We start from the raw sequence: 23,964 nt of genomic DNA, 5'->3' as shown, positions 1-23,964 counted from the left end.
AAAACGGGGCTTCCCTAGTGACGCAGTGGTTGAGAGACCGCCTGCCGATGCAGGGGACATGGGTTCGTGCCCAGGTCTGGGAAGATCCCACATGCCGCGGAGCGGCTGGGCCTGTGAGCCATGGCCGCTGAGCCTGCGCGTCCGGAGCCTGTGCTCCGCAATGGGAGAGGCCACAACAGTAAGAGGCCCACGTATCGAAAAAAAAAGGCAATAGGAAAATAGGATTCACTTTGCAGAGATCCGCTCTACTGCCCATGTGGCTGGATGAGGCGATTCCAGAAAACAGGGCATCAGGATAGATGTGCAGGCACAGCCATTCTTTCTGTGTCATTCTCTTCTATCTCCTTCTAGGACCCTCCCTGAGAATTCCTCCATCATTTTCCTTCCTTTATCCCCAACCCCCAGGGTGGGTACTTTGGAGTCACACTATACCCAGTTGATCCCTCCAGGCATAAAGGTATGTCCTTGGAAAGAGCCTTGGGCTGGAGGGACAATAAGGAAGCAGTGGTCAGTTCAGGTGTGTGGGGGAAAGGACAAAGCCCAAATCTCAGCGTCCTCAAGCTCTGTTTCTCTGTATCCATTTTTTTCAGTGGTGAAGGGCCTTGCTCATGCATATAAAACATAATGAACAGGTCTTCCATTTTGTGAAGACCAAAGCAAACTTATTATGCACTTAGAATCTAGGGCTCTTATGAGATAAACTAATTCAACTCTTTGCCTCCATTTTTCAGGTGGAAACACTGGAGGTGAAATTAGGGAGCTTCGGAGCAGAAAAGGGGCCTCTGGCACTATGGAAGTGAGCACAGTGACTGCTCCAACCCCCAGGGCTATGGGAAGAGAGGGTAAGGCCTGGGCCTTTTTTCCCTAATGTTTTGCCAATATTTTATTGGATTACTTGCCTTTTGAGTTTTTAATTGATAGACTTTAGTTTTGGAGCAGTTGTAGGTTATACAAAAATGAGCAGAAGGTACCAAGAGTGCGCATGTACCTGCTCTCCCTGCTCCCAGTTTTCCCTGTTATTAACATCTTGCATTAGTAGGTAATTATTTTACAATTGATGAACCAGTATTGATAAACTTTTATTAACTAGAGTCCATAGTTTACATTAGGGTTCACGCTTCGTGTTGTACATTCTTTTTTTTTTTTTTGCGGTACACGGGCCTCTCACTGTTGTGGCCTCTCCCGTTGCAGAGCACAGGCTCCGGACGCGCAGGCTCAGTGGCCATGGCTCACGGGCCTAGCCGCTCCACGGCATGTGGGATCTTCCCGGACCGGTGCATGAACCCACGTCCCCTGCATCGGCAGGCGGACTCTCAACCACCGCGCCACCAGGGAAGCCCATGTTGTACATTCTTTGGGTTTTGACAAATGTATAATGCTGTGTACCCACCATTACAGTATCATACAGAATCGTTTCACTGCCCTAAAAACTCTCTGTGTTCCACGTGTTCATCTCCCCCTCCTCCCACCCACCCCCTCACCCCTGAAATCCTGGCAACCACTGATGGTCTCCATAGTTTTGCCTTTTCCAGGATGTCATATAGTTGGATTCATAAAATAGGTAACCTTTTCAGATTGGCTTCTTTCACTTAGCAATATGCATTTAAAGTTCCTCCATGTCTTTTCATGGTTTTGATGCTTGTTTTTTATTGTACACAATGTTTTATTGTGTTACTTGCCTTTAAAAATTGTGGTAAGGTTGGAAGGACCTAGAGCCTGTCATACAGAGTGAAGTAAGTCAGAAAGAGAAAGACACGTAACACATATATATGGAATCTAAGAAAAAAAAAAGGTCATGAAGAACCTAGGGGTAAGACAGGAATAAAGACACAGACCTACTAGAGAATGGACTTGAGGATATGGGGAGGGGGAAGGGTGAGCTGTGACAAAGTGAGAGAGTGGCATGGACATATATACACTACCAAACGTAAAATAGATAGCTAGTGGGAAGCAGCCGCGTAGCACAGGGAGATCAGCTCGGTGTTTTGTGACCACCTAGAGGGGTGGGATAGGGAGGGTGGGAGGGAGGGAGACGCAAGAGGAAATAGATATGGGAACATATGTATATGTATAACTGATTCACTTTGTTATAAAGCAGAAACTAACACGCCATTGTAAAGCAATTATACTCCAATAAAGATGTACAAAAAAAAAAAAAATTGTAGTAAGGGACTTCCCTGGCAGTCCAGTGGTTAAGACTCCATGCTGCCAATGAAGAGGGTGCAGGTTCGATTCCTGGTCAGGGAACTAAGATCCCATATGCTGTGTGGTGGGGCCAAAAGATAAAAAAAAAATTTGTGGTAAAATATACATAAAATTTACCATTTTAACCACTTTTAAGTGTGTAATTCAGTGGCATTAAGTATATTCACAATGCTGTGCCACTATCACTACTATTCATTTCTAGAACTTTTTCATTGTCCCAAACAGAAACCCTGCACTCATTAAACAATAACTCTCTATTCTTCCCTCCCCACCTCACCTGCCTCAGCCCTGGTAACCTCTATAATACTTTCTTTCTCTGTAAATTTGCCTAATCTAGATACCTCATGTAAGTGGAATCATACGGTATTTGTCCTTTTGTACCTGGCTTATTTCACTTGGTATAATGATTTCAAAGTTTACCCGTGTTGTAGAATGCATCAGAATGCCATTCCTTTTTATGGCTGAATAATATTCCATTGTATGTCTAGGCTACATTTTATGTATCCATATATCTGTTGTTGGACACTGTTTGTTTCCACCTTTTGATTATTGAGAATAATGCTGCTATGAACATTCCTGTGCCAGTTTTTGTTTGAACACCTGTTTTCAATTCTTTTGGGTAGACACCTAGGAGTGAACTTGTTGGGTTATACGTAATTATATGCTAAACTTTTTTTTTTTTTTTTTTGTGGTACGCCGGCCTCTCACTGTTGTAGCCTCTCCCATTGCGGAGCACAGCCTCCGGACGCGCAGGCTCAGCGGCCATGGCTCACGGGCCCAGCCGCTCTGCGGCATGTGGGATCTTCCCGGACCGGGGCATGAACCTGTGTCCCCTGCATCGGCAGGCGGACTCGCAACCACTGCGCCACCAGGCAAGCCCCTATATGCTTAACTTTTTGAGGAACTACCAAAGCATTTTCCACAGGGACGGTACCATTTTATATTCCCACTTGTAATGCACAAGGGTCACAATTTTCCCATGTCCTCACCAACACATTAATGTCCATTTTTAAAATTGATATATAATTGACGTATAACATTATATTAGTGTCAGGTGTAAAACATAATAATTCAATACTTGTATATATTGCAAAATGATCACCACAATAAATCTAGTTAACAGCCACCACGCAGTTACAATTTTTTTCTTGTGATGAGAACTTTTAAGATTTACTCTCTTAACAAGTTTCAAATATTCAGTATAATATTGTTAACACTAGTCACCATACTGTATATTACATTCCCATTACTTATTTATTTTATGTCTGGAAGTTTGTACTTTTTAACACCCTTGACCCATTTTGCACCCCCTGCCCTCACCCGAACCTCTGGCAACCACCAATTTGTTCTCTATACCCATGAGCTTGGTCTTTTTGTTTGTTTGGGGGTGTTGGGGGTTTTTGTTTGTTTGTTTTTGGATTTCACATATAAGTGAGTTGATATGGTATTTGGCTTTCTCCGCCTGACTTATTTCACTTAGCAGAATGCCCTCAAGATTCATTCATGTTGTAAATTGCAAGACTTCCTTTTTATGGCTGAATTATAAATATATATAATCATAATATATATATCCCATATTTTCTTTATTCATTCATCTGTTGATGGACCGTTGGATGGATGGATAATAGCCGTTCTGACAGATGTGAGGTGATATCTCATTGTGGCTTTGATTTGTATTTCCCTGATGATTGGTGGTATTGACCACCTTTCATTTATCTGTTGGCTATCTGTCTGTCTTCTTTGGAAAAATGTCTGTTCAGTTCCTCTGCCCATTTTTAAATTGGACTGTTTGGGGGTTTTGCTACTGCATTGTGTGAGTTTTTATATATTTTGGATGTTAACCAAAATATCAGATATATGATTTGCAAATATTTCCTCCTATTCTGTCAGTTGCCTTTTTATTTTGTTGATGGTTTCCTTTACTATGCAAAAGGTTTTTAGTTTGATGTAGTCCTGTTTGTTTATCTTTGCTTTTGCTGCCTTTGCCTTTGGTATCAAACCCAAAAAATCATCACCAAGATCGATGTCAAGAAGCTTACCACTTGTGTTTCCTTTTAGGAGTTTTATGGTTTCAGGCCTTATGGACAAATCTTTGATCCATTTTGAATTAATTTTTGTGTATTGTGTGAGATAGTGGTCCAGTTTCATTCGTTTGCATGTGGCTGTCCAGCATTCCCAACACCAGTTGTTGAAGAGGCTATCCTTTCCCCATTGGATATTTGTGGCTCCTTTGTAATAAATTGATTGACCATATATGCATGGATTTATTTCTGGTCTCTCTATTCTGTTCCATTGATCCATGTGTCTGTTTTTATGCCAATACCATACTCTTTTGATTACTATATCTTTGTAATACAGTTTGAAATCAGGGATCATGATGCCTCCAGCTGTATTCTTCCTTCTCAAGATTGCTTTGGTCATTCGGGATGTTTTTTATGCTTCCATGCAAATTTTAGGATTGTTTGTTCTATAGCTGTGAAAAATGCCATTGGAAGTTTGATAGGGATTGTCTTGAATCTGTAGATTGCTTTGGACAGTATGGACATTTTACAATATTAATTCTTCCAATCCATGAGCACAGAATATCTTTCCATTTATTTGTCTTCTTCAATTTCTTTCACCAGTGTCATATAGTTTTCAGTGTATGGGTCTTTTACCTCCTTAGTTAAATTTATTTGTAGATATTTTATTCTTTTTGAAGCAATGAGGTTGTTTTCTTAATTTCTCTTTCCAATAGTTTGTTATCAATGTATAGAAATACAACAGATAATTATATATTGATTTTGTATCCTGAAATTTTACTGAATTTGTTTATAATTTCTAACAATCTTTTTTTTTTTTTTTTTTTTTTGCAGTACGTGGGCCTCTCACTGTTGTGGCCTCTCCCGTTGCGGAGCACAGACTCCGGACGCGCAGGCCCAGCGGCCATGGCTCACGGGCCCAGCTGCTCCACGGCATGTGGGATCTTCCTGGACCGGGGCACGAACCCGTGTCCCCTGCATTGGCAGGCGGACTCTCAACCACTGCGTCACCAGGGAAGCCCTCTAACAGATTTTTTAGTGGAGTCTAGGGTTTTCTATATATATCATGTCATCTGCAAATAGGACAGTTTTACTTCTTCCTTTCCAATTTGGATGCTTTTTTATTTCTTTTTCTTGCCTAAATGCTCTAGCTAGGACTTCCAATACTATGTTGAATAAAAGTGGTGATAGTGGGCATCCTTGTCTTGTTCCTGATCTTAGAAGAAAGCTTTTAGCTTTCACCACTGAGTATGATGTTAACTGTGAGCTTATCATATATGGCCTTTATTATGTTGAGGTACATCCCCTCTATAACCACTTTGTTGGGAGGGTTTTTGTTTTTATCATAAATGGATGTTGAATTTTGTCAAATGCTTTTTCTGCATCTATTGAGGTGATCATATGATCACAGTCTAGCGGGTTTTTTTGTTTGTTTGTTTTTCGTTTTTGGCTACACCACGCGGCTTGCAGGATCTTAGTTCCCCAATCAGGGATAGAACGTGGGCCTCCTGCAGTGGAAGTGCGGAGTCCTAACCACTGGACCGCCAGGGAATTCCCAAATAGCTCTCTAGTTTTTAATTTTTATTTATTTATTTATTTATCGTTGCGGTTCGTGGACTTCTCACTGCGGTAGCTTCTCTTGTTGCGGAGAACCGGATCTAGGCGCGCGGGCTTCAGTAGTTGTGGCGCTTGGGCTTAGTTGTTCCGCGGCACGTGGGATCTTCTTGGACCAGGGCTCGAGCCCATGTCTCCTGCATTGGCAGGCAGATTCTTAACCTCTGCACCACCAGGGAAGTCCCTAGTTTTTAATTTTTATTGTAGCCATTCTAGTAGGTGTGAAATGGTACCTCATCGTGTTTTTGATTTGCATGTCCCTAATAACTAATAATGTTGAGTGTTTTTTCATGTACTTGTCCATTTGCATATCTTCTTTAGAGAACTGTTTATCCAAGTCTTTTGCCCATTTCTGTTTGTCTTTTTTCCTTTTAGTTTTGTTGAGATATGATTGACATACAGCATGATATAAGTTTAAGGTGTACAGCATAATGATTTGACTTACAAACATCATGAAATGATTATCACAGTAAGTTTAGTGAACATCTATCATCTTGTATAGATACAAAAAAATTAAAGAAATAGAAAAAAGTTTTCTTGTGATGAGAACTTTTAGGATTTACTCTCTTAACAACTTTCATATATAATGTAGAGCAGTGTTAATTATATTAATCACATTGTACATTACATTCTTAGTACTTATTTATTTATCTTATTACTGGAAATTTGTACCTTTTGACCACCTTCATTCAAATTCCCCTGCCCTCCCCCTACCTCTGGTAACCACAAATCTAATCTCTTTTTCTATGAGTTTGTTTGTTTGTTTTTTTGAAGTATAACTGACCTACAAAACTATGTTAGTTCCTGATGCCCAACATAGTGATTCGATATTTCTATACATTACAAAATGATCACCACTTTTTTGCCCATTTTAAAAATTGGGTTGTTTGTTTTTTTTGTTGTTGATTTGTAGGAGTTCCTTATATATTTTGGATATTAATCCTTTACAGATATGTGAATTGCAAATATTTTCTCCCATTCTGTGGCTTATCTTTTCACTCTTTTTTTTTTCTTTTTTTCGGTATGCGGGCCTCTCACTGTTGTGGCCTCTCCCGCCGCGGAGCACAGGCTCCGGACGCGCAGGCTCAGCGGCCATGGCTCACGGGCCCAGCCACAACACGGCATGTGGGATCTTCCCGGACCGGGGCACGAACCCGTGTCCCCTGCATTGGCAGGTGGACTGTCAACCACTGTGCCACCAGGGAAGCCCTCTTTTCACTCTTTTGATAGTCCCCTTTTGATGGGACCTGCGCTTTTTGCAGGTAACCCAAGCACTTCTGGGGGGCTTACTTCCCCTAGCTATGGATGAACAAATCAGAACATTGTGCGAGGTCAGATGTTCTCTACCTTTTGAGGATAGGGCATGAGGGATCCCCCTTCACCCATCTGCGTTTGGCCTACAAGGCTGGGTCCCTTCCTCTCTGTTCCCTTCAAGTGTTCCAAGACGTGAATCATACAGGAAAGAAGTAAGAATAGTGAACTGAGCCTAGTCTCAGGACTCAAGAAAACAGGGCTTACTGACACATACTACAACATGGATGAACTTTGAAAACATCATGCTAAGTGAAGAAGCCAGTCACAAAAGACCATTTATTGTATAATTGCATTTATATGAAATGCCCAGAGTAGGCAAATCTGTACACACAGAAAGTAGATTAGTAGTTTTCTAACGCTAGCGGGGTAGGGAAGGTGGGTTGGGGGAGATGGGGAGTGACTGCTGAGGGGTATGGGTTTCTTTACTGGGTGATGAGAAGGTCCTAAGATTGATTGTGGTGTGATAGCACAACTCTGTGATATACTAAAAGCCATTGGATCGTATACTTTAAGGAGGTGAATTATATGGTCTATGAATTATATCTATAAAGCTGTTAGTTTAAAAAAAGAAAAGAAAAGAAACAAAGTTTCCTCAGTGACCTCCACCCTTCCCTCTGCCTCAGAATGCTGGTAACTTCTTCACTTGATGGGGAAGCGCAGCCGTGCCTGGATATGCTCGCAGGGGGCAGGCTTCATGGTCAGCCCGTAGGTAGGGGTTAGGTCCACTTTCACACCTGGTGGCACACTGAACTCCAGCTGCTGAAGCAAGATGGCCAGGAAGAGGAAGATCTCCCACTTGGCCAGGACCTCCCCTATGCACCGGCGCTTGCCCATGCCGAAGAGCATTATTTTCTCACTCAAGGTCTTGCTGATGGTGGTATCATGGGCAGTGAGGAATCTCTCCGGCCGGAACTCAGATGGGTCCTCCCACAGCTTCCTGCGAGATGAACAGAGGAAGTGGTATCTCTGGGCTGGGGAGGCTCTTTGGGAAAGGCCTGGGCGGGGGACATCTGTGTTAGAGTGGATCTAGCGCAATGAAAGGAGAGTGGGGAAAGGGGCCAAACTGTATTTTGATGTTTATTTCTTTTACATAGCTCTCTCTAAAATCACCAGCCTTGAAAATAGTGCTTTTTAACATTATTTATTTATTTATTATTATTATTATTATTTTTGCTGTACGCGGGCCTCTCGCTGTTGTGGCCTCTCCCATTGCGGAGCACAGGCTCCGGACGCGCAGGCTCAGCGGCCATGGCTCACGGGCCCAGCCGCTCCGCGGCACGTGGGATCCTCCCGGACCAGGACACGAGCCCGTGTCCCCTGCATCAGCAGGCGGACTCTCAACTACTGTGGCACCAGGGAAGCCCTAATATTAATTTTTTATTTTAAAGAAATAATACTTTAACTAAAAGAAATTAAAAGAAGGAACACATGTCCATCTCTATCCTACTCAATATACAAGGGGAATCAACCGTCCATCCTGGTTTATGCTTATTGTTTTGGAGTAATTATTTACAGCATCCTTTTTCACATGCAGAAGTGCCCTAGCTTGGATGGTAAATTATATGATCCTCCTACCTATAAAGTGAGATTTTCCAAAGAGGTCCCTAAGCCATTCACATCAGAATCACCTGAGATACTCCACCTTACCTACCGAAGAGGAATCTCTGGGGACTGGGCACCGAAATCTAAAACCAACTTCCTGGTCAAAACACTAAAGTTTGAGAAACATGGACCTAAATTTTGTCCCTTAGAGCAGGCTGCAGAGCCATCGAGGCACCATTCCCTTATTGTATAACCAGTTCCTAGGGGGACAAACAGCCTTCCTGACTGCTGAACTTCACACATTTTTCAGTGGGGGATATGTACTCACGGGTCATGATTGACCTGCCACTGGTTTATGAAGACACAGCGTTCCTTGGGGATGTAGAAGCCATTCAGTGTTGTGTCCCTTATTGTGCTAAGGAGGGAAGAGGGCTCTGTCAGGCTCATGGGCTGGAAAACTGGGATGTGTCTCTGGGAGGTTGTTTTTTTTCTTTTTAACAATTAAAAAAAAAGTTGACTATAGTTAATTTACAATGTTGTGTTAGTTTCAGATGTACAGCAAAGTGATTCAGCCATATATATACCTATATATTCTTTTTCAGGTTTTTTCCATTATAGGTTATTACAAGATATCGAATATAGTTCCCTTTGCTATACAGTAGGTTTTTGTTGTTTATCTATTTTATATATAGTAGTTGTGTATATATTAATCCCAAACTCCTGATTTATACCCCCCCCCCGCAGAGGTTCTTGCTCCTTCACCCCACTCCAATAGCCTGTCCACCATGGTTTCTATACCATACACTAGGAGGGAATAGCAGGGGCAAGGAAGGGTTGAAATTATTCTTCCCCTTTCTCAGATCCTGTTCTTCAACAAAGTTTACTAAACTTTTCTCTGTACCCAGCTGTGCCCTTGGCCATTCTCTGGAGCCAAGAAACAGGCAGTCTGGGCCAGTCCTGGGGAGTCCCCAGCTTGGCTGAGGCATCAGGCCTCTTCCTCTGGGCATAACTAGACCAAAATATGGGCTGAAGTAAGTGTTCACTAACTCTCTTGGCATTGTTAAAATCCCAGGACCTAATCAAGGACCAATGGCTGTAAGTCCTACAAAATATCAGAATGAAGTTATGCCAGCTGGATGAATCAAGAAAGTCTTCTAGGGGAGAGGAAGTTTGTGTCAGGATAAGGTAGGATAGGATTCTGGTAGCCAGAGAAGACTGTAGACCTTCCAAGCAGAAGGTCCAACATAAGCAAAATTGGAGGCTGGCTGGTTCATGCTTGTAAGGGATGGTGAGGCCAGCCTGGCGGGGTTGAGAGTACCTGTAGGGAGGGAATGTGAGCAGAGGTGAATGAGAGCTGAGGTCAGAAGTGTGGTTTTTCTCCTGAGAGCCGGGTACTTTGATCATGTTTGGACTGGATGGGGGCAGAGTAGAGGCCAAGGTCTGTGAGGAATCTGGTGTCATGGCCAGGAAGGAGATGCTGAGGTCTGACCAGGGCCAGGGCCGAGAAGCTGGGGAGAAAACATGGCAATGATTTCAGAGGTGGGAGGGCAGAATAGGCAGGCCTCACCTGTGGGGGATGGTGAAGGGGACGAAGGAGGAGTGTCGGAAGGTCTCCAGGATGAAGGCCTCCAAATAAGGCAGCTGGGATCTGTCAGAGAGCCGGGGCCGCCGCTCCCTGCCAATCACTGTGTCTGCAGAACACAGAGGACGGACAAGGCTTAGGGGTTGTCCTGACTGCTCCATGGCATCTGCATCCCCAATCACACCAGGTGTCACTCTATGTGGTACTATGTCTGTTTACAGGTCTGAGACCCACTGACCCCCCCCCCCCCAGTATCCTCTAGGCAAGGGTGGGCACCATTGTATGCCCAGGGCTTGTACTTAGTAGATACATAACAGCTATATGTAGATTGAACAGATGACCTGGGACCCCAAGGCTTCTCTCCACCAGAGGGTTAGGGGACACTACATACCCAGCTCCTCCTGGATCTTCCTCTGTATCTCAGGATTTGTCACAAGGTACAGAAGGCTCCAGGAGATGGCTGTTGTGATCGGATCAAGCCCTGGGCAGCATGGGGCAAGGTGAGGAAGAAAGGAAGACAGGAACAAGAAGGCAGCATTTACCAAGCACCCACCATGTATGTAGCAAACATTGTCTTTCTCTGCCTCCTTTTCCCCCAAAGCCCCTCACCCTGAATTTTCTAAGGGCAGAGGTGGAGTCACCTCAGCACAAACTTGAGTCACTGCTTTCATGATTAGCTGCTGGAATTACAAGGGCCTAGACTTACAGTCCAGAGAAGCCTTTATTGTTTAGTTGGGGAAACTGAGGCCCAGAGGAGGAGAGGGACTTGGCTGAGTTTTCACTGGGAGTTGGTGGTACAGCCTGGGCTCAAACCTTGAGCCTGGGCCTGGTCTCTGTGTCCTGCATCATCTGACATGTAGTTGGTGAGTTATCTGATGGACCCCGGGGCTGGGCAAGGCTGTATGTGAACAGCAGGCACTGAGGGATGGAGGGGCAGGGGTCTGGCTCCTACCGGCTCCAAAGATGTCGTTGACAAGGTTGACAGTCTTCTTCTGGAGCATGAGGCCCCCACTAGCTCTGGAGTTATCCTCGTAGTGCTTGAACAGGGCACCTACGATGTCCTGGACTCTGTTCTGAGGGGGCACAAGCTTAGGAGCACCCCAGCACTTCTGGGGTGGAAGTCTGGACCTTGCCCCATCCCATCTGGCACTGCCAGCTGGCCTCTGGGCAGTGGGTTGAGCTCACGACAGGAGCTGGTAGCAGCCCAAGGTAGGACTTAAAGTATCATTTCATGCCCCATTGACTTTTCCTCCCAATAACCCCAGGGGTCCAATTTCAGAGAGGGAGGTTGGGGTGAGTACAGGGAAGTAAGGTGACACCCGAGCTGGGAATTAGTCTCTGTCTGGGTTCAGTTTCCAGCAGAACAAAAGCCTTCTCATGATAACAGCACCCCACATTACAGGGCTCTGCCAGGGCCCCATTCATGACCTTATCTCTCTGGGGCTTTGAGCAGCCCTGAGAGGGAGGCTATAGGCATGAAGAAACTGAGGCCAGAGAGGGAGAGGGCTTGGCTCCAGGTCACTCAGGTGATCTGAGATGTCCCAGAGCCTTCCTAGGCCTTGGCTGCATACCAGGTGTGTGGGTACCTTGGAGCTGGGTAAGAGGGGCCACACACAGACTCTTGGGTGCCCTCACACTTCCCGTACCCTGGGCTTACCTTGTCAAAGTCCTGATAGCACTCCTGGACCATTTTCCGCAGGAACTGCAGGAACCTCTGGTTGAAGCTCTTGTACTTTTGCAGAGCAGGGTTGGGCAGGTATTTAAGGATGGGGAAGAAGTCCACGGGGCTCCCGGAGGAGGCAGTCTCCACGAAATCATGGGTGTTTGTCACAAGGCTGACCATCTGCTCACTGCTCTGGGGGAAGTGCTGCCCGAAGCACATGGCACCAATGACCTTGGCTACGGACACCACCACGTGGTCATAGGGGTCAAAGCGCCCAGGTCCTGCCATCAGCTCCTGGAACTTGCTGATGAGGGCCTCAGCCTCCTTGTGCACATGCATCTCCAGGTAGCAGGAGGATGAGGAAGCCGGGTCTGAGGCAACGGAGAAGGAGTTGAGAGCATTCTGGGCCAGGCGTCGCCGGGCAGCCCACACTGGTCCAGAGTCTGGGTTGAAGGTCATACTCTGGCCATCACTGACTAAGGTGAAGCTGTAGAGGTCAGGCCGGCCCTTGAAATCATCACCCTGCCGCACCAGGGCCTGCCGGATGGTGTCCAGGCCGCTGAGCACCAGCACGGGTGTGCAGCCAATGCGGATCTGCAGCACGTCTCCATAGCGCTGGCTCAGCCGCGACAGGGCCAAGTGTGGGCTCTTCCCCAAGGTCAGCACGTGCCCGATCAGGGGCCAGCTCCAGGGCCCTGGTGGACTCTTCAGGCCTTTAGGGACCCGAGGCTGCCAGGCCCTGACCACCCAGAATACCAAGCAGAAGGTGGCAGAGGCCAGGAGAAGCTCTGTGGCTGAGAAGGGAGTGGCCTGGGACAGTGCCATTTGTACCAACTACAGGGGAAGAGAACGGAGGAGCCAGACTGAGGGACGAGATAGAGCCACTCATTCATTCATTTACTCAGTCAATAAACACTTGTACATGTTCTGTGCTGGGCTCCCAGCTGGACACCGGAAAGACTAAGTTGCATTCACTAAATTACATGGATTGTTCATCCCAGGAGCTCACCCATGGTGTATCACAGAATCTGAGCGCTGGAAGAGAGCCCTGAGATTCCCAACTTGAGCGTCTGAAATCCCAGCCCTGGCCATCCCCTCTGCCCATCACCTGTTACCAATTCTGAGGCTGGAGTGATCACTTCAAAACGGAGCACTCTTGTGGACCCCAGTGCAGGGTGTATGCTGGGCATTGTACCGCGGGGACCCTTCCTGCTGATACCTCCTCATACCCTCGGAACAGGGAGCTGCTCCCCGCTAGCAACACTGATGGGATCAAGGTCCCAGGGCTGATGCAAATGGCTTCTGATGCCCCCTTCCCCAGGGCATTCTTTATCAAGACCAACCAGGACACCTCCTCCAAGGACAAGTCCCCATTCTCTCAGAGTCTTTTTTTTTTTTTTTTTTGGCTGTGCGGCACAGCATGTGGGAATCTTAGTTCCCAAACCAGTGATCAAACCTGTGCCCCCTGCAGTGGAGGCATGGAGTCCTAACCACTGGACCACCAGGGAAGTCCAGCCCCCTGCCCCATCCTCTCACAGTCTGGAAGGCTGAGGTTGGGCTGCAGCCAGGGCCAGGGCTGCCCTCATGCCAGGTGGGGAGCCCTACCCACCTCTTCAATCCAGTCACACTAAGGGTCCTTAGAGGTGGCCCAGTCCAAGCTTCTCATTTAAAAATGGGGAAACCAAAGTCTGGAGCTGGGCAGCAAGAACTAGAACTCAGGACTTCCCTGGTGGCACAGTGGTTAAGAATCCACCTGCCATTTCAGGGGACACGGGTTTGAGCCCTGGTCCAGAAAGATCTCACATGCCGCAGAGCAACTAAGCCCATGCGCCACAGCTACTGAGACTGCGCTCTAGAGCTCGTGAGCCATAACTACTGAGCCCACATGCAACTACTGAAGCCCGAGTGCTTAGAGTCTGTGCTCCGCAATAAGAGAAGGCCCCGCTCGCCGCAACTAGAGAAAGCCCACGTGCAGCAATGAAGACCCAATGCAACCAAAAAAAAAAAAAAAACAAACCAGAACTCAGACCTCCTACACCTAACCCAGTGTTCCCCCCATCCCTCCATCTCCACTGGTTCCCAGGATTTTTGATGGGGAATCCCAAGGGCTAAGAAATGAGCCCAGGAAAGGTACCTGTAGAGGCAGGTGCTTGAGATCAGCAGGATTGTGGAAGCTGATACAGAGCTTCTGGCTCCGGGTGAGTGGCCTTTTATAACTACCACCCCAATCAGGTTGGCCTTGCTGTCCTGGTCACCTGATATCAAAGTCACCAAAAAAAGTTGAAAGGATCAGCTCTTGGCCTTGGGCCATGATCCCTCAGCTCCACCTACCTCCCAGGGCCCAGGGGCAGCTCTTCTGGGGATAGGTACTATGTCCCTGGGGAGGAATGTCCAGCTCCTTTCAGGGTCCAGAGTCTGGAGGTAATGCTTATTTCTCTCAAGGGCAAGGCAGGGTGCTGGGAGTGAAAGTTCTCTGGGCTAGTCCAACCTACTTTCCCATTGCACCCACGAGGAGGGACCCTGCCTGGGGGCACTCAGTCCAGGCTGATCAGCGGGGGAGACTCACTGTTCCTCTCCAGAAAGGTGCCCTGTAATACCCCTCCAACCACCTGTGAAACCAGATAAGAAATAGGTATGTTCTGACCACCTCTGAATTTCAGCCCTGGTCCTTAATCTGAAAACAAGAAATGATGAGGATCCTATATTGTAAAGAGAGGCCCCCTCAGCCTCCTCCCTCTTGGTGAGAGATGGTAAAAGTGAATGAAGAAAATTCATGTTGTGGGGGCATAGCAACTGGCTTGGAATCTTCAAAGTGGTCAATGTCATTAAGAAAGAAAGAAAGAAAAAAAGACAAGGGCCTTTCCTAGAGCAAAGAGACTAAAGACACCACCAAATGCTAAAAATGTGTGAACGTTGGGGCTTCCCTGGTGGTGCAGTGATTGAGAGTCCGCCTGCCGATGCAGGGGACACGGGTTCGTGCCCCGGTCCGGGAGGATCCCACATGCCGCGGAGCGGCTAGGCCCGTGAGCCATGGCCACTGAGCCTGCGCGAGTCTGCGCATCGGGAGCCTATGCTCCGCAACGGGAGAGGCCACGGCAGTGAGAGGTCCGCGTACCGGAAAAAAAAAAAAAAAAAAATGTGTGAACGTTGATTGGGCCCTGGATTTAAAAAACTTTTTTAAAAGCTAAAAAAGACATTTTTGGGACAACTGAAGCTACATAAACAAGGACTGGAGATTAGATGATATTATGGGATTAATGTTAATTTTTCTCGATATGAGCCTAGCATCATGATTATGTGGGAGAATATTTCAGGAAATATTCTTAGGAGATTAATGTTCTTAGGAGATGAATGCTGTAGTGCTTAGGGGGTGAAGTATCATGATTTCTGCAACTTACTTTTAAATGGTTCTGTTTAAAAAAATGTACATCTATCTGCGTATCTCTATAGAGAGGAGAGAGAGAGAGTAGATATGACAGATGTCAGCTATCTAAGAACCTACGTGAAGGTACGTGGGTGTCCGTTGTATGAAAGGGAGCTTTGAAGTGGAGGGCTGGCTGTTGTTTGGTAAGGAGTCCCATGGTGCTTCTCTCCTCCCTCATCTCACAAAGCCAAGTGAAGGAGCTCCAGGAGACCCAAACCTTAAGAGTGGGATAGCTGCAGGAAGGGAACTCCTCAGCTGTGAGTCCAGATGGGTTGGACCATGGTGAGGGAGACTGTGGCATTCGTATATTTATCACAAACTTTACAACGCCCTATGCTTATGGGCCGGCGTTGTTATAAGAGCTTTATATCTATTAACAAAAAAACATTCTCAGTAATCCTATGGGATGGAAATTAATACTATTCTCATATTACAATATGAGGGGTAACGGAGGCACAAAAAGTTATGTAATTTGTTGTAGGTCACATAGCAATGTGTTAGAGTTGGGCTCAAACCTTCAGAAGATTGTGCTCCAGACCACTATGTGCACCTGCTTGACACGTGTCCCTGGATCTGGGGGAAATGTGTGGACATATGGAGGCAGAGCAGAGTAGCCTGTCATGGCAGGGGCAGCAGAGGGCAGCCTGCACAGCCCAAGTTGGGTGCCTTACTAGGATGTGAGTCTCCGAAGGGCCAGTGGACATGCTGAAGGGAACTGGACTTGAACTGCATGGATAAGACCTGGCTACAGAGGGGTGAGAAACCCCGCAATGACGGGCTATAGGGGGTACCCTGCGGGAACTAGCTGAGGGGTGTGCAAGAGGGCAGCCAAGAGCCCAGCAGCTATGTTAGGAACTGTGTGATGTGGAGGACACAATGGGGCTCAAAGGTACTCGATGAAAAGCTGGCAGTGGAATGTCTGCTACATACAAGGGCATTCGGAGCTAAGAGGCAAGATAAACAGCACCAGCCAAATAAAAAGAGATTGGTTCCTGGAACTCTTCCCTGGTGGCACAGTGGTTAAGAATCCACCTGCCAATGCAGGGGACATGGGTTCGAGCCCTGGTCCGAGAAGATCCCACATGCCGTGGAGCAACTAAGCCCATGCACCACAACTACTGAGCCTGCGCTCTACAGCCCGCGAGCCAGCTACTGAAGCCCATGTGCCACAACTACTGAAGCCCGTGTGCCTAGAGGCCGTGCTCTGCAACAAGTGAAGCCACCGCAATGAGTAGCCCGCACACCATAACGAAAAGTAACCCCTGCTCGCTGCAACTAGAGAAAGCCCGCGCGCAGCAACGAAGACTCAAAACGCAGCCAAAAATAAATAAATAAATTTCTAAAATACTTAAAAAAACAAACAAACAAAAAACAAAGGGCAAGGCTGGGGAATCTGACAAATCTGTCTGAAGACTGTGGCTGAGAGGAAAGGAAAGATGTTTTCTCTCTGTACCTTCACTGGGTTCAGCTCACTCTATAAAAAAGGTCAAGGTTTGAAGTTAGAGTAGGTTTTGTAGAAAACTGACTATTTCTCTCTGTCTCTCTTCCCTCCTGTCTTTTCCTTTCTCTCTCCCTCTCTGTCTCTCTCTCTCTCTAATTATCTAAAGTCATACTTTATTCAGATTTTCTTAGTTTTTGCCTAACGTCCTTTGTCCTTTCTTGTTCCAGGGTCCCAACAAGGAGGACACCACATTACATTGAGTCACCATATCTCTTTAGGTTCCCCTTGGTTGAGACATTTCTCAGACTCTTTTTTCAGGAGAACTGGTCAGGTATTTTGTAGAATGTCCCACTATTGTGATTTGCCTGATGTGTTTCTCATGGTAAGACTGGGGTTATGGGTTATTGGTAGGAAGACCACAGGAGTAAAGTGCTATTTTCATCATATCATATCAAGGGTACATACTATCAACTTGACAGGAAGGTTGATGTTGATGTTGGTCAGCTGACTGCAGTAGTGTTTTTCAGGTTTCTCCATGGGAACATTACTCTTTTCCCCTTTCTGTACTGTGCTCTTTGGAAGGGAGTCAGGTACACAGCCCACACCAACAAATGGAGAGTTCTTCTCCCCTCCTTGAGGACAGTCTCTGTGTAAATTATTTGGACTTCTGCATAAGAGATGATTTATCTTTTTATTTTAAATATTTTCTTAAAACTTTTTATTAAATTACAAGATACATATAGAAAAGTGCAGATAATCTGTACAGCTCAATGAATTTTTTACAGATTTAACAAAAGTCTTGTAATCAGTCCTCAGATCAAAAGACAGAATGTTACCGGCACCCTAGAAACCCCTCGCGCTCCCCTAAGGATAACAATGACCCCAACTTCTAATAGCATAAATTAGTTTTGTTAGTTTTTGTTTTTCATGTAAATTAAATCATGCTGTGTACTTTTTTTGGCATGGAACTTTAAAAATTTAATAGATTTCATTTTTATAGCAGTTTTAGGTTTACAGAAAAATGGAATGAAAGTACAGAGAGCTCCCATATGCCTCCTCCCCCAATCAGTTTCCCCTGTTATTAACATCTTGCATTAGTGTGATACATTTATTACAATTGGTGAATGAATATTAATACAATATTATCAACTAAAGTCCATAGTTTACATTAAGATGAACTCTTTGTGTTATGCAGTTCTATGAATTTTCTTTCACGTTTAAAAATTGTGGTAAAATATAAAACATAAAATTTACTGTTTCAAACATTTTTTTTTTTTTTTTTGCGGTACGTGGGCCTCTCACTGCCGTGGCCTCTCCCGTTGCGGAGCACAGGCTCCGGACGCGCAGGCTAAGCGGCCATGGCTCACGGGCCCAGCCGCTCCGCGGCATGTGGGATCTTCCCAGACCAGGGCACGAACCCGTGTCCCCTGCATCAGCAGGTGGACTCTCAACCACTGCGCCACCAGGGAAGCCCCCATTGGATTGTTTTTAATCTTTAGATTTCAGCCATCCTTGAGTGTCTGTTGACTACTTCCCTTTTTAAAACCCCTCAATGTTCCCCATAGATTTCAAGATAAAAACTGAACTCCTTTGCTTGGCACCCAAAGGCTTCCGCGGCAGCTCTTGCTTAACCTCCCTGGCCTTGTTGCCACCACATCCCACTTGCCCCGCCTCCATTGTCTTTCTCCATATATTGATCCCTTTACTGGAAACCTGCACCCCATCCTGTGTTCCCTGGCCAGCTCCTGCTCATCATGTTATACGCTGCTCAGCTGTCACCATGCTGGCTGGGTCTGAGCCCCTCCTCTGAGATCCCACAGGCTCCAAACTGCCCTCCTCGACAGCCCCCATCATGCTGTTTCCCCCATGGACTGTGAGATCCTTGAAGGTCAAGGCAACCTCTGCTTTTCTTCAGATTTCTAGTCTCTAGCACGGGGACTGACACACAGCATGTATTTAGAAAAAGATTTGTTGAATCAATTAGCGTTCACAAGTGAGAGTGCTAGCCTGTGTTAAGAGTTTCGTGAAGACTGCTTTCAGCATTTTCCTGCATTGGTTTTATAGAAATGACAAGTAATAATCCTTACAGTTGAAATTTATTGAGTACCCACTCTGCCCCAAGATCTGTGCTGTATGTTTAACACTGGCCGTCTCTGTGAGCTTCATAGCAGCACTATGAGATGGGTACTATTATTGGCCTCATTTTACAGTTGATGAAATGAAAGCCTAAAGATGTTAAGTAATTTTCCCCAGAGCCAGAATACGGGGAAAAAGCAGTTCAGTGGGCACGGGGCAGGGGAGAGGGCAAATCAGGAAGCTATCATGAGAGAAGGCACATTGAGAGTTGACTATCCGGGGGGAGCCCAGGGAGAGGAAGGGTGTGGCTACGGTTAGGGTGAGGGTCACTCAACAAGTTTATCTAGTGCACATTCACCAGCCTGGCCAGTGGTCAGAACACAGTAAATGGCAGCCTTTTCCCTGCTTCTGTGGGGCAAGTCCTCCTCTGTGCCCCTCATCATTCCATTCTCACCTCTCTTGTGGATCTAGCCACAAAGAGCTGTAGTTTGGGGCTGAATCATCATCTAAACTAAACCCTAAATCAGACTGTGGGTCCCTCGAAGACAGAGGCTGAGTCCCATTCATCTCTGTGCCCAGACCTGGCAGAGAGGAAGGACCATGGTGGACACAGGTGCTGTGGGAAGCACAGGCAAATAATTAAAGCTGGGGCGGGTGTGTGTCTCACAATCTATTATATAAGGACCGGGAGATTCAGTCCTGGACATCCAGTCACCCGCTACTGCATGTGTCCACCCAGAGGGTCCCTGCCCCTGCCTCCTCAACATGTCCAAATGGATGATGTCACCTCCCTGCCCAAACACCTTCCCTCTGGGTCGTCACCCTAGCTAGAAACCTGGGAATCCGCAAAGACTCCTTCTCTTATTCACCTCCCACCAAACTCTCAAGATTCTACCACCTAAATACCTCTTGAGTCTGACCGATTTCTCCATCACTGTGGCGCTGCCTGGAGAAGATTCTCAGCTCTGCTTCCCACCTGGACTTTTGCAGGAACCTCCTATCTGGTATCACTGTCTCTAGGGCAGTGTTGCCCAGTAGAACTTCCTGTGATGATGGAAATATTCTAAGTCTGTGCTACCCAATAAGGTAGCCACCAGTCACATGTGGGTACCGAGCATTTGAAAAGGCTGGTACAACAGAAATACTGAATTTTTAATTCTATTTAATTTTAAATGTAAGTACCTGCATGTGGCTAGTGGCTACTGTATTGAATGGCACAGTTCTAGGCTCCCTCCCTCCCATCCCTCCAATCTGGGCTCCACAGTGCCGCCCAGCTGAACTTCCTGAAATTGCAAATCTGAGCAATCCATATCCCTTTGTAAAATCCCTTAGTACTAATTTCTTAAGACATTCAAAAACCAAACCAAACTCCTTAGCTCAGCATGTGAGCCAGTTCCTACTCCCTTCTCTCACTTTGTTTCCCATGACTCCCTCCCTCTCATGCATCTTTCCCACCAGTCAGAAGGAACTCTTAGAATTCTTCTAGTTTTCTGCCTCTGTGCGTTCAGACGTGTTGTTCCCTCTGCTTGGAACACCCTACCCTCCTCTCAATCACCTCTTCCCCATCCAACAAACACTCTCATGGAAATGCATTGCTTCCAGGTTAGAGATGCTTACTTATATTGCAGTACTATGATGCATATATGACAAAGCATTCTCATCTCTCCATTAAAACAAAGCCTCCAAAACTCTGCTCCAGGTCCACCTCCTCTGGGGTGTGTCCTGACCCCCTACTCTGGTTTAGATCCTCCTCCTTTGGGCGTAGCTCTCCCGTGGCACAAACACCATGGTGGCATATTGCTTTGGTTTCCTTTGCCCTCTCTAGACCGCGAACAACTTGAGGCAAACTATGTTCTTATTTACTCAGTTTTTAGTACAGTACCTGTCACATACTGGACGTTCAGCCATATTCTTTGAGCATAAATTATGTTGCCAGCCACTGTTCTCAGAGGAGACTTAGAGCAGTGAATAAGGCAGACCTTGCCTTTGTGGAGGAGACGGACAACAAGCAAGCAAACAGATGAATGAAATCATTGCAGACCCAGGTTGTGCTGAAAATCCTCTTTGTGCTCCACATCCACTCCCCCCCTTCTCCACCCCACTCTAGGCACTGAGAGGCTGACCTCAGTAGACTGTGTCAGTGGGCTCCCCATCCTCTGGTGACTTGTTGGGTTCAGTCAATGGGAGGCATGGGCATGAGATGGGAGGGTGGGAGGAGAGTGAGTCTGGGGTATTTTTTCTCCAGACCCTCCCTGCAAAGTCACCATGCTAGGCCACAGCTCCTGCCAGGCAGCTCTCCTCTCCTTACAGTTCTCTCTCTCTGGGTTCCAGAAACAGATCCTTCCTCTTGCCCCTTCAGGCTCAAGATAGTAAGGGCTCCTCTCTGTTACTAGTCATATGGTACCACACTATCCTGTGTTAGTTTCTCTATAACCTGTCAACACCTTTGTAAATAGTCCCCTTATTAAACTCTTCTCAATGATTCAGTTTTGAATGGATTCTGTTCTTGCAAGGACCATGAATAATAAAGTGGTTCTTTGCAAATTTCTGCTCCACCATCCTTGGAATATCAGCCTTTCCCCAAGGTCACAATACGGCTGCTACAGTTCCGGCCATCACATCCGGACATGACAAGGGCCAGAGGGACAAGAGCGCATCTCTTGTCATACATCCCTTTTTTAAAAAATTAATTAATTAATTAATTATTAGGCTGTGTTGGGTCTTCGTTGCTGCGCGTGGGCTTTCTCTAGTTGCGGTGAGCAGGGGCTACTCTTCGTTGTGTTGCACGGGCTTCTCATTGTGGTGGCTTCTCTTGTTGCAGAGCACGGGCTCTAGGTGCACGGGCTTCAGTAGCTGTGGCACGTGGGCTCAGTAGTTGTGGCTCGTAGGCTCTAGAGCGCAGGCTCAGTAGTTGTGGCACACGGGCTTAGTTGCTCCACGGCATGTGGGATCTTCCTGGACCAGGGTTCTAATCCGTGTCTCCTGCATTGTCAGGTGGATTCTTAACCACTGCACTATCAGGGAAGTCCCAGATCAGAGTGTTAGGCTCTCTCCCTGTAGAGTCTTTGCATGCTAGCAGCAACTCTCTACTGAAGGCCACAGCTCCTCTCTATAGCCTCTCCACAGCCACCTCCTCCGGGTTCTGTTCCGCTCTTTCCCCTCATCACTTCTGGCCTTGCTGCTGCTAGCCCTGGACTGCTGCATTGTCCCTATTGATTTCCCTAAACGCTGAACCTTTGTGAATGGTCCCTTTATTAAATTCTCCTCAATTACTTAGTTTGAGGGGGCTCTCTGATTCCTGCAGGGGCTGACCCTGACAGATACAGGGAGGGACTTGCCTGGTGTGTCTTAGGAACCTCAGGCTACTCTTGTGCCTGGAGAGGAGTGAGCCGGGGAAGCAGGAGTAACAGGTGAGGAGGTCAGAGGGATAATGGGAGCCACATCTGGAAGGGCCCTGCAGGCCATTGTAAGGACTGTTTCCTCTGAGATTCTTCAAAAACTTCCTTCTGAAAACTTCAACTTGGGGAAAGGATGGGGTCTCTTCCTCAGCTAGGAGCTGGGAGTGCAAATGGGGCACCTTCCTTCCCAGGGCATCCCAGCCAGCAGGGTGTGAACTCTGCTCCCAGAGCAGTGAGATGGCACAGACTCATCTGATGATCTCTGCCTCGAGTGTGGGTTCTCTCCAGGCACTTCCCAGCCAACAACTCCTCACCTCCACCATGGGGTGTTCTGAAGATAAAACTAGCCACTCACAGTGGTGCTGATGGTGGCATTGTTGGCACAGAGGCAAACCAGTGGGAAGCTATTAGATAGGAGTAACTTCTTAGGATTCTGTCCAACCTGCCCAGGCCTTTTTGGATCTGTCTCAAGTTCTGAGGTTTAATCACTCAGAGAATGCTCTTGGGTAAGCCTCTCTGGCCTGCAGGTTTTGGTTATAATTCTTCCAGTTGCAAATCCCCAAATCCACTCCTACTAGAAGAGAAAGATGAGGAGGAGGAGAAGGAGGAGAAAGAAGAAGAGAAAGAGGAAACAGTAAAGAAGAAGGAAAAAGGGGGAAAGGAGGAGATGGCGGAGGTGGTGATGTTATTGACTCACGTAACGGAGATGTTTTATGGTGTACTTCATTGGCTTCAGGAATAACTGGATCTAGGTGCTCAATGTCATCAATTCTTTCCCTCCCTCCCATCATCTCCCAGTTCTTCTTTCCTCTAATGGGCTTCTCAAAAAATGGTCACTGGTAGGTCCAGAATTATTTTCTAACCAGCTTAGCCACCATTGGCAGAAAGAGAACATTTCTTTACCAACAATTTCATTAAAATCCCACAGGGCTCTCACTGGCTTGGTCTGAGTCATGTGTCAGCCTGGTAGCCTGGGGTAGGGTTAGTTCCACCAAGCCTATTGGCTAAGAGTAGGGGTGGGGTGGTCCCCAAAGGACAATTGAAGTGGTATTTCAAGAAGAAGAGAGGATGGATGCTGGGCACACGAAACCACTCACATGTCGACTATCACTGGTGTGACCATATAATTTATTGCCCAAGCCAGGACTCTTTTGAGAAGGAAAGAGGGCTTTTTTTTTTTTTTTGCGGTACGCGGGACTCTCACTGCTGTGGCCTCTCCCGTTGCGGAGCACAGGCTCCGGACGCGCAGGCTCAGCGGCCATAGCTCACGGGCCCAGCTGCTCCGTGGCATGTGGGATCCTCCCGGACCGGGGCACGAACCCGCGTCCCCTGCATCGGCAGGCAGACTCTCAACCACTGCGCCACCAGGAAGCCCCCAGAGGGTACTTTTAATAAACAAGACAACAGGCTTAGTCCAAGACTATCCTAGGAAAGTATTGTCACCCTATCTATAGCAGCCAAGAGCCGTCACCCTATCTATAGCAGCCAAGAGCCAGAGAGCCAGGGGCTGTCCCATCTGAGCCTTGGATCCTGCAAACCAAATCTCTCTGGCTCTCTGGGCACAGGTAGGAGAGGAGAAGGCGCTCAGGGCTCAGATCTCAGGTGGGGTGGAGGGTGGCTTGGTGGGGTGAGGACACATTGGAAGACAAGTCCCAGTTCTCCACATCCACTCAAACTCTACTCT

The 23,964-nt window shown here is 46.8% G+C and overlaps 1 protein-coding gene across 2 annotated transcripts; it reads right to left on the bottom strand.

Annotated features, from left to right (window-relative positions):
- Positions 1 to 7,405: 7,405 nt before the first annotated feature.
- On the bottom strand, positions 7,406 to 14,141 carry LOC137232557 (cytochrome P450 1A2). 2 transcript variants are annotated; one of them, XM_067754853.1, is made up of 7 exons: positions 14,076 to 14,141; positions 11,936 to 12,775; positions 11,231 to 11,351; positions 10,670 to 10,759; positions 10,264 to 10,387; positions 9,025 to 9,111; positions 7,406 to 8,091 (listed from the first exon to the last, which is right to left on the bottom strand). In XM_067754853.1, exons 2-7 carry the CDS (start codon positions 12,764 to 12,766, stop codon positions 7,794 to 7,796), a joined length of 1,551 nt encoding a protein of 516 aa, XP_067610954.1. In that variant the 5' UTR covers positions 12,767 to 12,775; positions 14,076 to 14,141; the 3' UTR covers positions 7,406 to 7,793. The 2 variants fall into 2 exon arrangements, with proteins under 2 accessions (XP_067610954.1, XP_067611046.1); XM_067754945.1 differs by lacking the exon at positions 9,025 to 9,111.
- Positions 14,142 to 23,964: the final 9,823 nt, after the last annotated feature.

This window comes from Pseudorca crassidens, chromosome 1 (assembly GCF_039906515.1).
Source record: "Pseudorca crassidens isolate mPseCra1 chromosome 1, mPseCra1.hap1, whole genome shotgun sequence".
Classification (NCBI taxonomy): domain Eukaryota; kingdom Metazoa; phylum Chordata; class Mammalia; order Artiodactyla; family Delphinidae; genus Pseudorca; species Pseudorca crassidens.
The sequence above is the reverse complement of the archived record's forward strand: the minus strand, read 5'-3'. Positions and strand labels throughout refer to the sequence as shown.